The 20,955-nt window shown below is 38.0% G+C and overlaps 1 protein-coding gene and 1 pseudogene across 2 annotated transcripts in view; one reads left to right on the forward strand and one right to left on the reverse strand.

The window, feature by feature from the left end:
- The window catches only part of Itpr2 (inositol 1,4,5-trisphosphate receptor type 2), a 462,398-nt gene extending 443,310 nt beyond the window's left edge, over positions 1-19,088 (reverse strand). The window contains exon 1 of one of the 2 annotated variants that reach the window (XM_047550877.1): positions 18,524-19,088. In XM_047550877.1, the coding sequence (XP_047406833.1) occupies positions 18,524-18,615 (92 nt within the window). In that variant the 5' untranslated portion in view covers positions 18,616-19,088. Of the gene's footprint in view, positions 1-17,215; positions 17,790-18,523 lie in introns of those variants that run through there. The other variant, XM_047550878.1, reaches the window with a different exon arrangement.
- On the forward strand, positions 10,133-10,232 carry LOC124984067 (uncharacterized; annotated as a pseudogene).
- Positions 19,089-20,955: the final 1,867 nt, after the last annotated feature.

The raw sequence follows: 20,955 nt of genomic DNA on the forward strand, positions 1-20,955 counted from the left end.
AGTTAAATGTACCCCCCCCCAAAAAAAAAGGTTTTTTTTGGGTACTGGGGATTGAACTCAGGGGCACTTGACCACTGAGCCACATACCCAGCCCTATTTTGTATTTTATTTAGAGACGGTCTCACTGAGTTGCTTAGCACCTCACTTTTGCTGAGGCTGGCTTTGAACTCTTGATCCTCCTGCCTCAGACTCCGGAGCTGCTGGGATTACAGGCATGCCACCACAGCTGGCCCCAAAATATTTTTTAAACTGCCTTTTTAAGCAACTGGTTTTAGGGTTTGATAGCCTTACTGGTGTGATGTTTTACCAACCAAATTTCTAATCATGAAAGTGACAAACCTCCACCATTACCTTATCTCCTTGGATACATTATGAGAAATAAATGTAGATTTAGTAATGCCCTCACTCTATCCCCCAACTGACCCAGATTTCAGCTTTTCTTTTTTAAATTTGTTAGCTTTACATAGTAAGGCATAATGCCACTCATAATTATAAATTAAATGGAAAAAATGAATCATTAGCAGACAGGCAATTCTTCAACTGTGTGTTGCTTCTGGGTTGTAGACTAAGATTTTGTCACCAAAAGGCCACATCCAGGCATGATGATGCCGTCTCCTGCCAGGAGACATAGAAATTATCCTTAATCATAAAGAATAAGAAACCTTCACCGTTTTATTTTGCTTTTGCTTTTGTCCTGAGGAAGTTCTGCAAAAAGCACATGATTCAAACATTTACTCTGGGTTGAGATCTAGTATTACCAATAGAACCACACCTTTTTTAGTTTTCTTTGAAGTAATTTTAAGGATAATCTCTAGAGTTAATGGTTGTTCAAAGTTCTTATATAGTTTTTTTTCATAATGTCCTATTTTCCAATATTAAACTAGTGAAGTGACATCTCTTTAGTTACCTGCTTTATTTAGTGTTCTAAACCACTGAATTCTAAGTATAAAAAAGCCCTGACTAGGGACTTGCCATTTTCCCTACAGTCTCCTTTTTCTCTCAGGCTCAGAAGCACCACGGGGACATTCAGTCTCCCTTCCTTTCACACACCCATCAAAAGCCTCTTCCCTGCCTGTCTTAAATCTGAATTCCAACAACTTGGCAGTAAAGGGCTGTCACCAGGCCAGGCTCCCTGTAGGAGCATTCCAAGTGTTGCTAAAGACTCCCTACTAGCAAAAGTTTTCTTAAAAGGACTTGGAACTTAAAAACAGGAATGGAAAAGATGTGATAGGAAGTGCTTTATTTTCACTTAATGTCACATTTCCTTGAATTTATGGATATCTAGATTTAGACACATTACTCTGCTTAATCTTTCACCCTTAGTCTTTCCTGAATGCTGGAGTTCAAAGAAACAGCTGGACCAGATTTGGGATTTTCTTTGTTTGTTTTTAACAAAATTTGAAGCCATCTTCTACTTTGAGTTTAAAAAAAACAAAGAACAGCTAATAAGGAGAGGATACCTTAATGACACTCCAGATATCACAAAGGATCTGTTAAGTTGTAGTCAGATAACGAGTTTTAAAATGACCGCCAAAAACAAGATATTCAACTTTTGACATGACTAAAACATTTATTTGTTTTCCAATATGTTCTTCTATCAATAAACATAAAATAGAATCAAAATGAAACTAACAACATTTTTTTACTCTGTATCATTTTTTTTAATCAGAGGAAATACTCTCCTTTTTGAATTATAAAAATCTTAAAAAATAAGACATTGATATTAAAATATGTATTTTGATTCAATCCTTGCTAATAAAACAGGAGTATGTGATCCCCTTATAACATAATCACTTTTAAAACATCTAATACTAATTTTTAAAATGTGTTACCATGTATAGCTTTCCAAATACTCAAAACAGGTATAATGTCACTTCTTGTCCCCAAAGGACCACAGACAAATAATATCAGCACTCCTGATTAAAAAAAAAAAAGAAGAAAGAAAGAAAGAAAGAAAGAAAAGAACTGGGGGTTGAATCCAGGGTACTTACCTGCTGAGCTATATCCCTAATCCATTTTTTCTATTTTTTATATTTCTATTTTTATTTTGAGACAAGGTCTCACTAAGCTGCAGAGGCTGGCCTAGACCTTAGAATCCTCCTGCCTCAGCTTTGGTGTAATTGGGATTACAGATATATACCCCCATTGTAGGCTCAGTACTTTTGACTTAAAAATGGGAACTCAATTCAAAGTTAAATGATTTTTCAACGTTGTCAAAACCTATACAGGGCATAACAAATTCATTCCTGTGCCCCGGAGTAGCTCTTTCTGCAATCCACGTTGCATTTAAAGACTCATTATCAAATATTTATTTATTCAATGACTTAACTTCAACCTTGAAATTAAATGATTAATACATAGTCATGTCATAATCATCAATGTCTTCAATAGTTCAACATGGATCCAAATTTTAAGTACTTAAAAAGAAGAAAAAAAAGTTGAAGATACTTTTTATTTTATTTATTTGTGTATTTATTTGTTTATCTTTGGTACTGGGGATTGAACTCAGGGTGCTTACTCACTGAGCCATATCCCTAGCCCTTTTTATTTTTTATTTTGAGACAGGGTCTCACTAAGTTGCTTAGGGTCTTGCTAAGTTCCTGAGGCTGACTTCCGACTTGTGATCCTCTTGCCTCAGCTTCCCAAGCCACTGGAAGATACTGACTTTAAAGTTAGGAAAATTTACTTTAATTATTCTAAAAGATTACACAAAGATTATATTTCAAATATTATATATTCTATAGTAGTTAGAAACTACAATTCATATTTAGTTTGGGTACATTTTAAAATTCAGATTTTAAAATTAAAATATTTTAAACCCTGATTATACTATACTCCACATTGTATCCATCTTCATTAAGACAATTTATTTATATTCACTATGGGCTACTACTCTGTGCTACTACTATGCCATAAAGTAGATAAGTTGTTTATATCTAAGCAAAATTATCTAAAAAAGCAAGATATTAAACTTACTGTAAGAAAGACAGATTCAAACACATGCTTTCATGAATGAGATCCATTAATCAATGTTCTGTGCTCATGAATAATGTGCTTTTTTAAAAATGTGTCATATTCTCCCCTTTTTTAAATTTTGCATTAACATTATTGAGATATAATTTAGCTATGACAAACTGCTGCCTTCTCTTTTTGACCCCTCACCATTACTCCCACCCTTAGAATCCTTTTCTTCACTAGCAGATGCCAAAGTAATGTTTAAACCACTCCAGGCTATTGAAGCTTCGCAATGCATATAAATTTTTATCAGGAAGAAGATGAAACAGTTCTGAAAGCCCAAAAACAGTGGCCTGGAAATGAGAATAGCCTGATGAAAGTACTCAAATAATTAAAGGCTTCCAGTTTTTAAATCATATTTGTAAGGACCTAGGAAATGCGGGTTTGTGAAGGTTAAAGGGTGATCCTATTTGGCCACAGAGGATGTGGTATCCCTGCCTGTCGGGCACCCACCTCCAACTGGCCTTCTGGGGCCGCAGAGCCCAGACTGAAGAACTGGGAGGGGTCTCGTCCTACTCAGTGCATGATAATGTCACCTCTGAAACAGGTTCTGCTCCTCCCCCAGCCATGGTACTCGCTGAAAGATGTGACCATTACCCAAGCCACTGCAACAGAGATAACTGTAGTACCATACTTTTTCTAGAGTTTAAGGAAATGGGGCACTCTCTTTTTCAGCTGAGTGTAAGAGAACAGGGGTAAGACAGAAGCAACTAGCTGCCATTTGGCCTCCTTTGGGACAACTCCTGCCCAGGATGTGACTAATACTGATGGTACAGCAGAATCCGGGGAGATGGAGACTAAGTCCTGCAAACTATAATGCCAAGATTTCCCAGTGACCCTGTCACAACATCCACTTTTTTGCTAGAAATGGTTTAAATTGGGTTTTCTGATTCTTGCAATCAAAAAACATTCTGACCAATAAAACTAGTGTCTTTAGATACATTCATTCTTGGTCACAACCCAGAGTTCAGCACTTTTTGAACTCTTCCCAACACTAGTTACTCTGGTAAGCCTAGAATAGTCAACTGGCTTAAACATCACCATGAGAAAATTATGCTGGCTCACAGGAAATGCTTTCTCATAGAGAAATTTTCAAGGGAGGGGTGACGAAGTAGTTTCTCTTTCAAAGTATTTTTAAAGTTTTAATGTTCTAAAGGTTTTTCTATACTCCGTGAACATGAATATATTAATTTCCAATAAACAGGAAAATCTTCCTTTATGGCATAATTAAAAGAAGGCAAAGGCCTGAATCATTTTTATTCATTAAGGAGATCTAAGAGGCAGGAATAAGCCTCTCAATTCCTATATATGTCTTTTCAATACCTACAATTTTTTTAAAAATTGCAAGTATTCCCAAGAGAAGTGTTATAATTTGATTAGTTACTATTTAAAATTTGACAAGATTTTTCCAAATTTGTTTATTTGTAAACTGATTAATTATCCAAACCAGATAAATAGTTTTTACTAATCTGCATCTAACAGTCACAGAAGTTCAATCAGAATTCTTGCCAAAAGGAAACCTCAGAGAGAGTAGCACCAGCTGTTCATTGGAAACTTATATAAAAACTGTATCCTATTGGCTCCAAAACAAATACATGTTTTGCATCTATAAATAAAACAAAAATTGCTTCATTACTATGTTCTAATAGGGAAGAAATATTAGCAACTAAAAGAGCATTGTAGGACTTAAAATGTAACAAAGCATGAAAATTCTAGTCAAAGAATTATATGTCAAGCAATTCTAAGACTATTACTAATGTTGATATACTCCAGGTGTTTGTAGTACACCAACTGAATAACATGCATCAAACCAGAAACAAAAGAAAAACATAAGTATTTATAATTTAATAACATACATCATTGAAGTAAGGAAGAAAAAAAGCAAAATGAATAATAGATAAAACAGCATGCCTCCAAACAGCCTACTAGACAAATACCAGTTTAAAAACAGGTGTACTACAGCTTCTCTTTCCCTATCTTGCAGCCTGTGGAGGCCTGCTGGAAACAGGACTTCTAAAAGGCAAATGTGTCTGGAAGGCTGCGGTGCAAAGCCATTTTTGCTGGTTATGAGCGGGGTCTCCAGAACCAAAGGGAGCACACAGCTCTTCCAAAAATTGAAGGTGTTTATTCCAGAGGTGAAACCGAGTTCTACTTGAGCAAGAGATGTGCTTATGTGTAATAAGGCAAAAAACAACACAGTGACTCCTGGTGGCAAACCAAACAAAACCGGAGTAATCTGGAGAAAGGTAATTTACGCCCATGGAAAGAGTGGCAAAGTTTAGGCCAAATTCCTAAGGCCATTGGACACAAAATCCATATGATGCTGTATCCCTCGAGGATTTAAACTAATGGAAAATAAATAAAAATGGATTTGTGCTCTTTAAAAAAAAAAAACTGGTATACTACACATTTTTGTAAACATAAGACAGCAGCACTTTTAACAACCATGCAATAGGAACTCATAGGAACTCAGCTAAGCTTCCAAAAAGACATTCATGTCAATTTTCCAGATATAATAATGTGAATAATAATAACAGTGATAACGTTCACCTAGTTAGCACTTAGATTCCACAGACCTAATGGATGCCACAGACCTAATGGTTACCAAACATTTGATATATGTTAATTACCATTAATTTCATGGCAACACTACTAACTGAGCAATAATCCTACCTTACAGATAAGGAAGTTGAGATATTCAATATTAAATAACTTCCAAAGGTCACAGTATGAGAAAAAGTGGAGCAACAATTTGAAATCATATTCATCTGAGTCAAAAGCCCATACTCTAAACCATATGCTAACCATTCATCTTGAATACTTGCTATGTAATAGATACTATGAAAATCCCATGGGACATAATAATTAACAAAACAAGATATAGTCTTTGCCCTTCGGGAGTTTAAAGACTAGTGGAATAAACATAATTGGATACTTACAGAAACAGAAGAAAATTAAAACCACAACTGTGATCAATTTTATGAAGGAAAAGAATATGGTGCCATATAGGATAGAGGATCTCTCACAGTCTGAGAGGTCAGCAACAGTTCACTACAAGAGTCACAGAGCTGAAATCTGAGAAATAGGTGAAAGGCCTGCAAGTTAAGAAGGGAAACTGAGGAGCTGGGGGTAGCTCTGTGGTCGAGCGCTTGCCTAGCATGTGTGAGGCTCTGGGTTTGATTCTCAGCACCACATAAAAATAAATAAATAAATAAAATAAAAAAGTATTGTATCCATCTACAACTAAAAAACGAAGAAGAAGAGGAGGAGGAAGAGGAAACTGACCACTGGGGGAGCATATTCAAAGGCTCTGTGACAATAGGAATCTCAGAAAATTCATGCAACTAAAAAGAAGGCAGTGATCCTAAAGCAGAGAGTTAGAGGAAGAAAGTATAGTACAAGATGTAGCTCACAGCTCAGAGACTTGGAAACCAGAAGTCAAGTTGAGCACAATTACATTTATCCAGACATGAGCAAATGAAAATTTCCTTCAAATCTGTAGGTTCAGTTTTTTAAAGTAATTATACCTTGTTATGGTTTAGATGTGGTGTCTCCCAAAAGCTCATGTGTAAGACAATGCAAGAATGTTCAGAAGAGAAATGATTGAGTTTTAAGAGCCTTAACCCAGTCAATGATTTAATCCCCTAAGGGGGATTAACTGAGCAGTGACTGAAGTGGTAGGGTGTAGCTGGAGGAGGTGGGAATTGGGGCATGACTTTGGGTGTATATTTGAATCTGGAGAGGGGAGTCTCTCTTTGCTTTCTGATCACCAAGTGAGCTGCTTGCCTCTGCCACACTCTTCTGCATGATGTCCTGCCTCACCTCGAGCCCCAAGGAATGAAGCCAGCTTTCTATGGACTAAGACCTCTGAAACCATGAGCCCCTAAATAAACCTTTCCTCCAATACTTTTGTGCTGGCCGGGTCTTTTAGTCACAGCAGTGAAAAAGCTGACTAAAACACGCCTCCATAGCAATAGTGAATATTTTCATTCATAAAGCTTTCTAGGTCCAAAGTGAAGCACTAAACAGACACTGTCCCTTCAGTGATTGTGATGACAAGGTACTCTCATCCCTACACAGCTGCTTAGTTCATGCTGTCATCATGTATCACCGATTCCTCGGCTGCCTGCCACTTGCAGGCTTCTGTTCATCCTCCCACTCTCTGATCTTTCTAAAGCAAAACCCAATCATTTTATTGTGCTGCTTAAAAACCCTTCAATGGCTTCACATTGCATCTGGCTCTTGTCTACCCATCTACTTTCATATTTTGTTAGAAGATAGTAGAGCCACTATTGGGGAGAACCCATTCATTTCTTGGGGCTCTTATTTCTAGTGCATTAGCCTCATCTTCATGGTCCAAGATGCCTTCTTCCCATGTCCATGGGTGGGGACTGAACACCTCCTTTAATGGTTTTTCTTCCAAGTGTAGTTTATGGCTTCACCTGGCTATGAAGGAGACTAGGAAATGTGGTCTTTATTCTGGAACCCATAAACTCACGTATTTCTATCAGTATGAAAGAAGGGGAAAATGGATTTCATGGAATAACTAGTAGTCTCTGAAATGGAAACTGACATTAACATGTCTTTTTAAAAAAATTAAATGTTTCAAACTATATCAACTATGATATAGTTGATATTAATTCTTTATAATTTATTGAACTAATTGTAACTTTCATTTTTTAAAAAACAATGTGCATTATGAACACTGACCTATTCTTTAAAAAATGCTCATAGACTAACTTTACAGGTATCCATTGCCAAAGAAATTACTCCCTGTCAAAACTCCTACTCGACAATCTACCAAAATAATTATCAATTCAGATTCTCTGATTATTAACAAAGTACTTTTATACTTCTGAGAGATTCCTTAGCAGCTGAGACTTTGGAAATAAGTACTTGGTTTCTCCCCTAACAGATAACAATGACCTCATTTGTACTGACTGGGAAAGAAGGCTCTCAAATCATGACCTTCCAGGTAAATAAAGAAAGAAAAGTAAATAAAAGTTCCTTTCTCGCTTATTAATCCTAGAAATGCACAAATTTAGTAAAGTTTTTAATAACTAACACTTTCATTGACAGTGAATCTTGATTTAAGTGTCACTTTATTTATCATTCCTAGCTACAAGTTTAGGATCCTGAATGTAAAATTCTTTTCTTTACTTTCCTCACCTACTGTAAAGAACCAGAACTAAAATTACCTTCTCTGAAAACAGGGTCAAAGCCAAAAATCTACTTGCAATGCAAATGTTTAAGTAGTTATGTCCCTGATATTAGCAATGACCTTGAAACACTCTCAAAACAAAAGTGACCAGTCTTTAAATCATTAACTTACTTTGGATCCCTAATGCAACTGTGTTTGGTGATTTGAGTGTTCAATTTTTTAAGTGACTGTCTTTATTTGGCTTGGTATTTTTAAACTAGATTTTAGTTTGTTATAGAAATGGAAAAACAATTCTGATAATGTTTGGTATCATTTGTCTCAAAATTACTTTTCTAAAGACATTATATTTTCAAACACCATTATAGAGGATCATCACATGTTACAACTAAAAGAAATTGAATGACAATGTTTTATTTTTTCAAATTATTTTATAACTCGTATATATCAACATTTTCACCCTCTCATTTCTCTCATATGTTAAGTCCTAAAACAACAAATATTCATTCAATAAGTAACACTATGTTACATTAAATAAGCTAGACACAAAAGTACAGTCGTTGAGATTCCATTTACATGAAGTACCTAAAATAGGCACATTTATAGAGATAGAAAATAGACCCAAAGTTACCAGGGGATAAAGGTAGGGGAATATGAGGATTCTTTTCTGAAGGATATGGAATTTCTATACGAGTGATGAAAAAGTTCTGAAAACAGCAGTGATGGTTACTCAACACTGTGAATGTAACTAAAGCTGTGGAATTATACACTTAACAATAATTAAAATGGAAAACTGTCATGCATATTTTTTCACAATTTATTTTTAAAGATGCTGAGAACTTACTACAATATTAATCTGCCTATTAAACTGCAGTGACATCCAGCTCACACTCAGGCTCTCTGTTCCCTTTCCCCAGTGCCACACTGCCCCAGAAGCAAACAGAAATCAGAGTTTGGCTCAGTGATATTTCTGGTAACCAGATCAGAGCATTGGGATTCACCTTCATGAACATAAATGATTAATCCTAATCCAAATGGGGCCAAATGCTATCACTTTACAATCTGAAATTTCAGAAGCAAGACACCCAGTATAGGAGTTGCAGGGTCGAGTTCATGCAGGTGGTAGGACCCAGAGAGAAAGTCCTGCTGTTGGAACTCTCACAGCTGCCCTGGGTCTCAGCCTCACTAATGGCCACTTGTTGAGCTCATCAATTTCTTGGAGCTCCTCCAGTATCATCACGATAAATCTTCTTTTCTTAAAGGTAGCCAGGATGGTTTCTGTTCCTTACCAACAAAGAACCTACATCCAACGTAATGAAGTTCTCTAAATCTTCAGTTTCATCCAGGTAGGCAAAGTGATGTACAATTTTCCTTTGCTTCCCAAATCTTTCAGGCTATTGAGACCAGAGAGTAAGAACTAGGATATCAGGGGACACCATGAATTATTTTTGAAGATTTCCAAGGCAATTCACTATAAAGTGTGAGAATAATTAAATATGAGTTGGGAGCACTTTATTCTCTGAGAGTTTTACAAAGAATATTCTTTATCTCTAGAAATTTTTTTAAATGTTTTTTAACTGTTGATAGACTTTTATTTTATTCATTTATTTATATGTGGTGCTGAGAATCGAACCCAGTGCCTCACACATGCTAGGTAAGCGATCTACCACTGAGCCACAATTCCAACCCCTAGAAATGTTAATGAACAACTCTTAAACCAGTTTTATTTTTCAGGGTTTTTTTTGTTAGTTTATTTAGGCTCTTTATGTTTAGCATTGATGATCCATATAAATTCCCTACAAAAGAAGAACAATCCTCTGTCTACAGGAGATAATACGTGGAGAAAAGCAGTATCTGTCCTCAGTGATTGTTTGATTGTTTCATAATTAGCCATTACCACTAGGTCTCAGGAAGCTGGACAACTAGGATTTATTTCATTCAAAACCTAAGTATTATTGCTTGCTTTGGAAGCACATATATTAAAATTGGAACCATACATAAATTAGCGTGGCCCCTGTGCAAGAATGACACACAAATTCATGAACCATTTCATATTTTTTTTTAAAAAAAGGAAAAAAATCCTAAGTTTTGTAGAGAGGAGAAAGGAATGTGGGAGAGGGGAGGGAGGACAGGAAGGAAGGGAGGAGGGAAGGGGGATCATGAACTGAAATCAAATTCCAAGCATATGTGAGTTTGTCGGGATGAGCCCAACTACTATGTATAACTATAAACCTCTAAAAAAGAAACAGGTGACATCTTGGAAATATGATGAGGCCTTCACCCTCGTAGGCTGTTATAAAAGGGTACATTTGGCCCCCTTTTGCCCTTTCTTGATGCAGCTAGAAGGCTCTCACCAGATGCTATGAGCCAATAAATTTGTTACTTATTTTAAAAACACCTAAGTTTTCTCTAGAACTCCACGGAGGAATTCTCTTGGATAACCAATATATAAAAAAGTCCAGCATTTTATAATCACCACAAAGAGATCTTTAAAAAAAAAAAGTTTTTAAAGTTTTAGTTGTAGGTAAACACAATACCTTACTTTTATTTTTATGTGGTGCTGAGGGTTGAACCCAAGGCCTCACCTGTGCTAGATGAGCACGCTACCACTGAGCCACAAACCCAGGCCCACAAAGAGATCTTTATAACAATATTTTAACAGTGACTCAAACATCTCAGTAATAGACAGAACCTCAGTGACATGTCTGAATTCTCAGAATTTAGATACGAATTGGTATTATGCTTTGTTCACTTCCTTAACTTTTCCCCGCATTCATGGGAACATATCTATAAACTTTGTCACTTTGGTAAGACATCAAAAGGAAAACAGGGTATGGTAGACTCCATACACAGAAGAAGGGTATTTCAAACCAAGTGGGACAGTGTGTGTGTGTGTGTGTGTGTGTGTGCACACGCACACGTGTATGTGTGTATGCATATCCACGTAGTCAAATGTACTATAAGGGGAAAATAATTAAGAACTACTTTAGATGAAAAGCTGTCCTCATTTCAAAAGCTTCCAGGGACCTATAAAACTTGAATTAAGTTCATGACTTATGAAGAAAAACTACGAAACACTGAAGATGAGAAGCAGCCAGGAAGGGAGGGATAAAAATATAATATAAAAAGGAGCTGAATACTTTGTCTAAATCCCCCACCCCAAATAATTGCTAAGTTTCTTCTTGACTGAGCTTTATATTCCTGGCTCATTATCTCAGGACTCAGTAAATCCAGCATATGTTACAAAGATTGAAAGGAGACTTTCTTAATAATTTCAGAGGGTCAGAACCAAGTTTGTCTCTTACATTTTATAAATTAGCATAAAATAGGTTCTTAGATTATTTCTTCTGTGTCTCAAAAATCTGAAACTGTTTGCTTATGAAACTGATCTATTAAAATGAACAGAAAAATTCACTGACTTTTTAGAAAAAAAATTACCAAGAACACATAATCAATTATGGGAATAGATGAAAACAAATGTCCATTCTAATAATCCTGCAAAGTTCAGCTCAAGTGCCACCTCATCCTTGAAGTCACCCAGGACATCCCAAGCAGAAGAGGAAAACGGATTCTTCTGACTTCCTAAGCCACTGTTTCTAAACATCTTTATGGAATCTGTAAAGAACTACCTCACAGTGCAGATATTCAACACTAGTCTTTTCAGTTACTAAATATTCAGAAGTGCTACACTGATTTCCCAAATATTTATTCAACACCTACTATCTACCAGGAATTTTGTCAGATGCTAAGCATACAAGGATTTAAAAGACCACATTTTCTTGCTCCTTGTTAGTTCCTGGTCTTGCAGCACTCACAACACTGAGAGCAAAGATAATGACTGCCTTCATTTCTCCTACAAATCCTGGCCCAGGGTCACACCACAAACTGTCAAAGGAAGATTTTATTTCTGAGATAATATTTTATAGTTTAATATCTGCCATCTCTTTACATGTGTATACCCCAACCCATAGGGTAGCTCATTAAGCATTCACTGAAAAAATATATCATCTACAGCATGCTTTAGCAAAAAGTACACCATCAGGACAGTCACGTGGACTTGTGGTTATAACCTGCATAATAGCAATTGTTAACCGATTATTGATTTGACTTTTGAGAAAACTAATCCACCCACTTCAGACAATAAAACAATTTGTTGATTTATTTTGACCACACACACAAAAACCCCTCACAACTATGCTATAAATGTTGACTTAGCCAATAAAAATCTCATACTGAGTTCAAAGTTACTAAAAGAACAAGTCAACCATGTAAAAATGTATATTTTACATGTGTAAACAGACTTCTAAAGTAAAACAGACTATATATTTACCATGTGAAATAAATCAGTCATCATAATTGTTCAGTATTACTGGCTGGACAGATTTTTCATAATAAATTTTAATACCAATGAGAACTAGGAACAAATTTTTAATGGTAAACATATGACTATTTCAGTACCATGCTTTATTTATACATCAATAATAATAAATATTATTGATGTAGCTCAGAGGTAGAGCATTTGCCCAACATGTGTGAGGCCATGGTTCAATCCACAGCACCACAAAAAAAAAGAAAAGAAAAAAAATATAAATATCTATATTACTGATCAACAGTAATAAGAAGTTGAAGAATCCTTAAAAACATCATTTTCATTTTAATTAACTTTCCTGACTATAAAAGTAATAGGTGGTTAATTAAAGAAATATATACAAAATATAGGAAATAAAGGAGATATAAAAAGGAAAGTTAAAAATCAGCTACTCACTGACCATGCAGGGTCAACCACTGTTAATATACTATTCTCTTTTCCGTGTATCTTACTTTGAATATTTTTATTAAAATCGTGGTTTTCTAAAGTTATCTATTAAATACTTTACCATATAAATTGGTATGAAAGTAGAAAGATAACCAACCAACCACAAAATAGACGTCAATGTATTTGAAAGGCATACTTTTAACATTAAATGAATGAATGAATGCCATTAGCTTCACATGTCTGATTATGATCCAGTGATCCATTACCAAATTCCTATATTAAAAAAGTAAAACTTGTGGCCCACACCTCTAATCCTAGTGGCTTGGGAGGCTGAGGCAGGAGGATGGCAATTTCAAAGCCACCCTCAGCAATTTAGCGAGGCCGTAAGCAACTTAGCAAGACCCTGCTTCAAAATTTTAAAAATAAAAATAAAAAGGGTTGGGGATGTGGCTCAATAGTTGAGCACCTCTGGGTTCAATCCCTGATACCAAAAAAAAAAAAAAGTAAAACTTACTTAGTACATTATAAATTTGTCATAAACGTTCATGGTTACTTCTTTTATATTTATATATGAAGACATGCACTCTGACTGGAATTTAAGTTTTAAAGTTTGGTTCTACAGTAGTTTGTCTATATTCTCTAGATTTTCTACACACCATCTGTACAATAACGGTTTCCCAATAACGGAAAAATGTGATTGTGAAAAGAGCTACCTGTGCACAAATAAAAGACTACTCTTAAACCTAGAATGAAGCCAAGCAGTTGCCTCTGAATTCTAGTCTGTCAGGACCAAGCATTAGGGGCACTTGAACAGGTGTGGTTGTTTACCTGACTGAGCCCTCACTTCATTGAGAGTCCAAAACCTGCAGTGCTATTCATGGAATGACTTAAAGGTTTCAGAAACAGTTCATCTTTCAATTTAAAACAGACTTCATGTTCACCACTTCAGAAGCTGTCTTTGAACTTGAGCTGGTTTCAAGTTCCACAACATCACACTTCTCACCCGTAGACTTCCCAAAACAACTCAGTATTCAAGAGTCCATCATCTGTGTCCTCCCCACTGAAGGTGTATGCAAATATTCAACAGATTTTTAGATAATTTTTATCACATTATCAGATGCCATAGCCAAAACAAAGCTCAGTTTCTATACCTGTAGCAGAAAACAATATTTGGCTATTATTTAGAAGGTTCTATTTGGAAGACACTAAACATAACTTGCAAATTATGCAAAAATAAAAGTTCCACTCCATGCTTCATCTACAACTCCCCACTAATCAAATGATTCCATTACAGAAAAGATTTTTACAACTATAACAAGAATAGCATAATTAAATAAAAGAAGAGATAATAAATCAAATCTGTAAACATTTAAAGGTCAAAAAATGTTCAGTAGAAAACAATCAGGAAAAGAAATTCAAGGAACTATAATTGGGAACAATAAAATGTAAGCATTTTCATAGTCTTGTTATCTGAGGAATTAAGTCAAATTATTAACTATGTGACTCACCGCTCACCCCACTTGACATCTGTCATTGAACATGGAAACAAAGCAAAGGGGAAAATTAATTGAATTGGTCAAAATCAAGCAAGAGATAAAAATAAGGGCCCCAATCTTTTGTTGCTCTAACTAAGAGACTATTATGATGCTTTGAGATCAGTGTTTCAATTGGTAGTCATCTGACAGTTCGTCAACATCTTAACTTGATAAAACCTCAAGTCAAAAGTAGCAATATGTACATAAACATACACACACATGCATACAAATATACACTTTTTATTTACCAACCTCTCAACTTATGAATGGTCAAAGAAGAAATGGCATACCTTCCACTGGTTCTACTATCCTATCATTCTAAGAATTCTGCTAACACTTTGTGTTAGTTAGCTTCCCTTTACTGTAATAAAATACCTGAGATAATCAACTTATAAAAAGAAAGGTTTATTTTACCTTACAGTTTTAGAGGCTTTAGTTTAGGACTGATTGGCCTCATGGCTTTCAGCCTATGATGGCACAGTACATCATGATGGAAGCATATGGTAGAGGGGGCCATTCACTTTATGGCAGCCAAAGCAAAGAGAGCAGGAAGAAGGGGCTTTATCCCAATATCACCTGTAAGGGTAAGCCTCCAAAGACCTAACTTCCTCCCACTATGCCCAACCCCTTAAAAGTTCCACCACTTCCCAATAATGCAATGAACTGGGGACCACACCTTTTACACATGGGCCTTTGGGGGAATTTAAGATCTAAACTCTAGCACTTTTATCCTGAAAAATCAGACTCATGAAAACACAATTGTTTTCTTCTCTCTGATTCCTATAAATGGCATTACAGTTTTTTTTTAAAGACCTTGAATGGTTTTAATGTTTAGAACTTTCTTTGACCACACTGTGGTTCTTAGAACCACACTGTCCTCCAATTTTTAGAAATTATAAAGCTCATGGAAGCATATACCCATGCCACATGAAATATTATCTAAACAGATATTGGGGTAGCATCTCCTACTTGTTAGCTTACAGTATAATTTGTAGATAATTTATTTTGCAAGTTGGGACTAGGACTATGAAACCAAAGTTTCAATATACTGTAATTCCTCAATATTTTGTCACAGGTCATTATTTATACACTTTCTGTATCAAAGACAGTGGATACTTCTGGTTGAATTAATAACCTTAATTAAGTCATTACAAAATTAAATGGGATTATTTCTCAATAGTTGAAACTGTTCATTTCTGAGTTTAGAAAATTATTTTATAACACAGCATCCCTAACTTTGAAAATGATCAACATGTTAATAAAAATCAAAGTAATAAAGAACAGAACATGAACAACATGGTCCCCTTAGAAATTAAACAAGCCTTTTTAAAGGTTCCAGATGCTTTCTGAAAGCATCTCAGAATTTTCTGCAACATTATTTATATACCTCATATACAGCAAAGTTTGGAATGTTTGTTAATAAGATAATCAATAATTGCAGGTTTAATTCTATGTGACAGTCACAATTTTAAAAAGAACATGTTAAAAAGAAATAACATGTTTTCCAGTGAGCTCCATTTTCAAAGCAGAAAAGTGCTATTTTTAATCATCAAAGGTACACTCATGCCATTATTTATCAAGAGAAGTATCACAGCACTTGAATAGTTTGTCCTGATTATTCCATTAGCATACTCTTAACCCAGAATTCATTTAAGTCCTCAAGTTAGTATCTGCTGTCCTTGAATACTTTTTGGACATTATTCAATGAGGGCAGGAAACTGCATCAGAGCACATCAGCAATGACTTTCACTACAATGCCCTTTGAAAGATATGCAGAAGCAAGTACCAGGACAGAGGAATGGCATACCCAATTCCTGAGTTACAGAGTACTACACAATTATGTGAACCTGTGAGCAGTCTCACTCAGAAAAAGAATATCCAATCAAAGTATCACATTTCACCAATGGCAGCTTTTCTAAAGACTCTTCTTCAACCCAGAACTAGCAACATAAGAGCCTTGTCAGATTAATCTCAACAAGACTCCGTTCATTAACAGAAAAATAATATTCTGCACAAATACAATCTAAGGAAACTCAACTTTTGAAACACCATCATGAAACACTGACTACAAATAACAAATATTTATACAAATGTATATGTAACATTAACAGTCATTCAAGCTTTTTTTCTCAAGGCTTAGAAAATATTATGTGTAGCTAAAGAAAAGCACACTTGGCTGGGAATCTGGAGACAGGGTTAGAGTTTCAGCTTTTTGCACTGATGTCCTGTTTCTAGGGTCAGTCACTTCATTTTTCTTAGAGTTTCCTTGTCTCTAAAATGAGTAGGGCAGACGCCACAACTGTTGAAGTTGTAGCGCCATGATTTGCCACCCACAGCCCTGCTGTATTTATTTTATAACTTATTCACAAGCAAGCCTTTGCTGTATAAGACACTATAGAAACATGGCCTTTTTTTTTTTTTTTTTTTTTGTCTAGGCTTTATACTCTACTCCTAGTCTTTTTTACTATACTGTCCACAAATATAACTACTGTTCATATCACCAAGGTAGTGATAATTACTGCAATAGCTAGTACTTATCTAAGTACTTATTACATGACTGTACTGTGCTAAGCACTTTACACATATTAACTCTTTTCTCACCACAAACCATGGGAGAGAAACTATTATTATCCTCATTTATGCAACTAAGGGGACTGAGGTACAGGTGGATTATGCATTGTACCCAGGGTCAAAAAGTTTACAAGTGGAAGAATTGGGATTCAAACTCCAAACCCACTCCCAGAAGCCTACCTGCTTAATTCCAGCATTGCACGCAGCTAGAGAGTCCATAGAAAGTGAAGTGCAGCAGAGTTCATCTGCAAAATATTGGCAGAGGCCCCAAAACTGCACTTATACTATGCATTCTATCAGGAACAACTCACTGTGATTTACAAACGCAGCATATATCTTGGAATTCTTATTTCTTCCTTCCATGCTTCAGTTTTGCAAGTAAATAACAATAATGGAAAAGAGATTAAATTAAATCCATCTTCCTTCTCTCAATTATTTGGGGAAATGTACAAATAACAGGAACTGTGGGACAACTGGTAACTTCCACATCCCAGTGCTGAGTAGGCAGCGCTCCCTTACAACAAGCTCCCAGTCATGGTCCAAGGACACCGCATGTTAAGTCATGTGCCCCAAAAACGAACAACTCAAAATAGTGGAATAGGCAGACGTGGAAACACCAGTTCTGCAGCCTGAAATCTCTAACACTGAGGAGTCTAAGAGCCTGGGACCATGAGGTAACAAAAAAACACCTGTGCAGCAAAATATATTACAGTGTGCAATTAAACTGGTCAGTGGTATACACAATTAGGACTGGGAGAAAATACTAGTAATCGAAAAAGTCCTATTTAACAATTCAGCACATTGTTTTCATATATGTATGTACATATATTTCCCCAATTATTAACCAACTCCAATCTTGCATTTGGCTGAGATCCAACAGGGGTTCCCTATGGGAACCAGAGAAGGCAGGTCTGAGTTCTGGAACCCCCCCAGGCTGCCCACGAGGCGGGGCAAGTCCTCCTTTGGCAAGGACTAAAGGAAATTACTTCAGCGAAGAGGAGACGGTGAGCTCCTCCCGTAGGACAAAGCCACACTTTGGCTCTCCCCGTCTCACCCGTTTCACGTCCAAGGCCACGGGTTTCTATCTACTGCTCTTTCAAACCCGGCACTGACAGACAGACAAGGGGCTGAGAGCGGTAGTGAGAAAAGATGGGAAGAGAAGTTGTTTTGTTTTCCCAAATGAGAAAACAAACCCACATTTTAATCAAAACAACCCCTGGAGAAGTCGGCGAAGACTTCTTCGCCCGGCCTGTCTCAGGACTTTTGAATCACTTCCTCCTTTTCTGATGTGTCTTGAGTTTGAGATTACAAAGTTGCTGAGAAAGTCTTGCCTCTCCCGCAGCTTCCTGCGAGTGAGAGAGCGGGTGCTGACCCTGCCGGGCGCCGCCACCTCGGGCGGGAACAGGAGGGCGCCACGCGCAAGGAGGGACAGGGATGGGCACCGCGGGGACAGAGCGCGAGCGCTGCCCAGCCGCCTCTCCTGCTTACCCCAGGGTGCTGATGAAGCCGTTGACCGAGCCCTCCGCGTACAGGGACACGATATCCCCTATGTAGAGGAAGCTGGACATTTTATCAGACATGCTGCTTCATGTTCCAAAGCGAACGTCCCTCCTCTTCCCTGCGCCCTCGCTGCTCTCTCCGAAGGAGCCGCCGCGGCAGAGGCAGAATGGAGCGCAGGACCGCTGCGGCCGCGCAGGACACAGTCCCAGTGACACAGAGTCGGGGTTCAGCCTGCTTCCGCCCCGCGGGAGCCGGGCAGGAGCAAAGGCGCAGCTGTGGACACCCCGCGGCGAGAGCAGCCCCGACGCCCCGAGAAGCCGCAGCCGCCGCCTCCCCGGCAGGTTTCCTGTTCCTTCAGAAGTTTTCTCTCCAACACCTTTGCTCCTCCTCCTGCCTCCTCCGCTCCCCGCTTCGAGTCCCCTCCCCGCTCGGCGCCCCGCCGCAGCCGTCACAGCCGCCCCGCGGGAGCTGGAGGTTGCAGAGCCCCCCGGTCCCCTCAGGGGAATTTTTGGACCAGGTGGTGGTGCCCATCCGACCCGGCGGTGGAGAGGATCCCGGGGAGGGGAGGCGTCCAATCAGGCAGCGGCGACCGGGGGCGGAGCTGGACCGGGGCGGGGCTACTCTGAGGAGGCCGGGCCGCCCGGGAAGCCAAAGAGGTGGACGCCGCGGCCAGCAGAGGAGAACTGAGTGACTTGGAGGTGCTGCAGGGGGCCCGAGCCGGGGACGGGGAGCTGCATAGTCGCACTGAAGAGGCAGGACCTGGGGCGCTACAGTCCTACCTGGGAAAGCGAAGAATTGGCGAAGGGGAGGTCGTATGCATGACCCAGGCTCAGTGGAGTGAACCAGCGAGAAGCCTGAAGTGTGTGGGTTTGAATGGGGTTAAGTAACTTGCTGACCAAGGGAGAGGAAGAGGTTGAAGTAAAGGAAAACATACAAATAAAAAATAAATACATAATGAAGCAAAGAAAAGGAGGGAGTAAAAATCTCACTTGGAATATGTAATTTCATTGTTTTGTTTTTCTCAAGTTTATAGCCTTAGTGAAATTTGACCTATGAGCAGATGTCTAGGTGAGTGCGAGCTTCCGTGGAGGTAAACGTCACTTGGCCAAACCTGAAATTTTTGTAGCCAGCCCTGGCAATGAGAGCACTATAGACCTGTGCCTTCTCTTAAGCCTCCAAGGCCAGGCCTCCCTTGCTTCCTTAAACTCCAAGCCAAGGCTAACCGTGTACCTTCCTGGAGCCCATTGTCACTGTCTCATTGACAACGCTTGCTTGTTTACATTTAAAACTGATGACTTTTGAGCTCCAGCGTTGCAAGCAAACTGGAGGCAGCACACGTTTGCATGCCTTCTCTGTTGCTTTTGCTGTCTTCATCTGAGAACATCATTTAGAAGTCTCACTCTCCCCTTCGGGAAGATGTGAAGGAGGCAAACTCTTTGGCAGTGATGACACTTGACACTCAATTAAAATTTTTTAAAATGCTACTTAAGTAATCCCCACAGAGCAAGGTTTGCAGAAAGGCAGAGGAACTCTGGGAATGCAGAGAGTATGTGCCAAATTATGCAACTGGCCAAAATGTACCTTAGAGTTCAATGATGTCATGCATGTCTTACAGCTCAAAGATGGTTTGGGTTGAAATTTATAGTCACATAATAGACTAAGAGAGAAAAATAAGCTTAATATTCAAATATTTGTATTTAGAAAGCCTTCAGGAAAGAAAATAATAGACTCTGAATCCAGGAAATGCCAATGAAAGCCTGTGTGTGTTGAGATAAACTACTGGCCCTCGTCATTACTTACCATGCAGCTGAGAGATCTCTTCTTGTTCCCCTTTGGAAAAGATAACTTAGCTACTTAGAAATGCCTATTACATGATAGAAGCCCTCTTCTACTACACATGTGATATTACTGTTGGGAGCCTCCAAGAGATTGGCCATGATTTCTAAAAACTTGAGATGAAGCAAGTGGATGACTATAGAAATAGAAATTTCTTTTTATCCAAGCGAATCATGCATTACATTCTGTAGTTCCCCATATTGCACACAGTCCTGTTCCATACATCTAATGGATGTTCAACAATTACTAGTCAAAGTCATGAATATTCTTTGTTACCTCAAGGCACAGCGTAACTGTGAACACCACATAATAGAATGAGCAGGTGTTTATGCTAATGAACAGATAAAAGTGTCAAGTCATGTACCCAAGTTCTAGCTCTTGGTGGGCATGTCTCCCGGGCCCCAAACAGGGTCCCCTAAAACTCAGAGCCCAGCACTGGGGCCCAGTTGCCTGGCCTAAGAGCACATTCATTTTAATGTACCTTTCAACACGTCTTACTTTCTGCTTATTTCTGTACATCTTGAGTCTTACCAAACTAAAAACATTCTAAGAATGAGATCAGTGTCTAATTCATGTTTTATCCC

The sequence above is a fragment of the Sciurus carolinensis genome, chromosome 4 (assembly GCF_902686445.1).
Source record: "Sciurus carolinensis chromosome 4, mSciCar1.2, whole genome shotgun sequence".
Taxonomy (NCBI): Eukaryota; Metazoa; Chordata; class Mammalia; order Rodentia; family Sciuridae; genus Sciurus; species Sciurus carolinensis.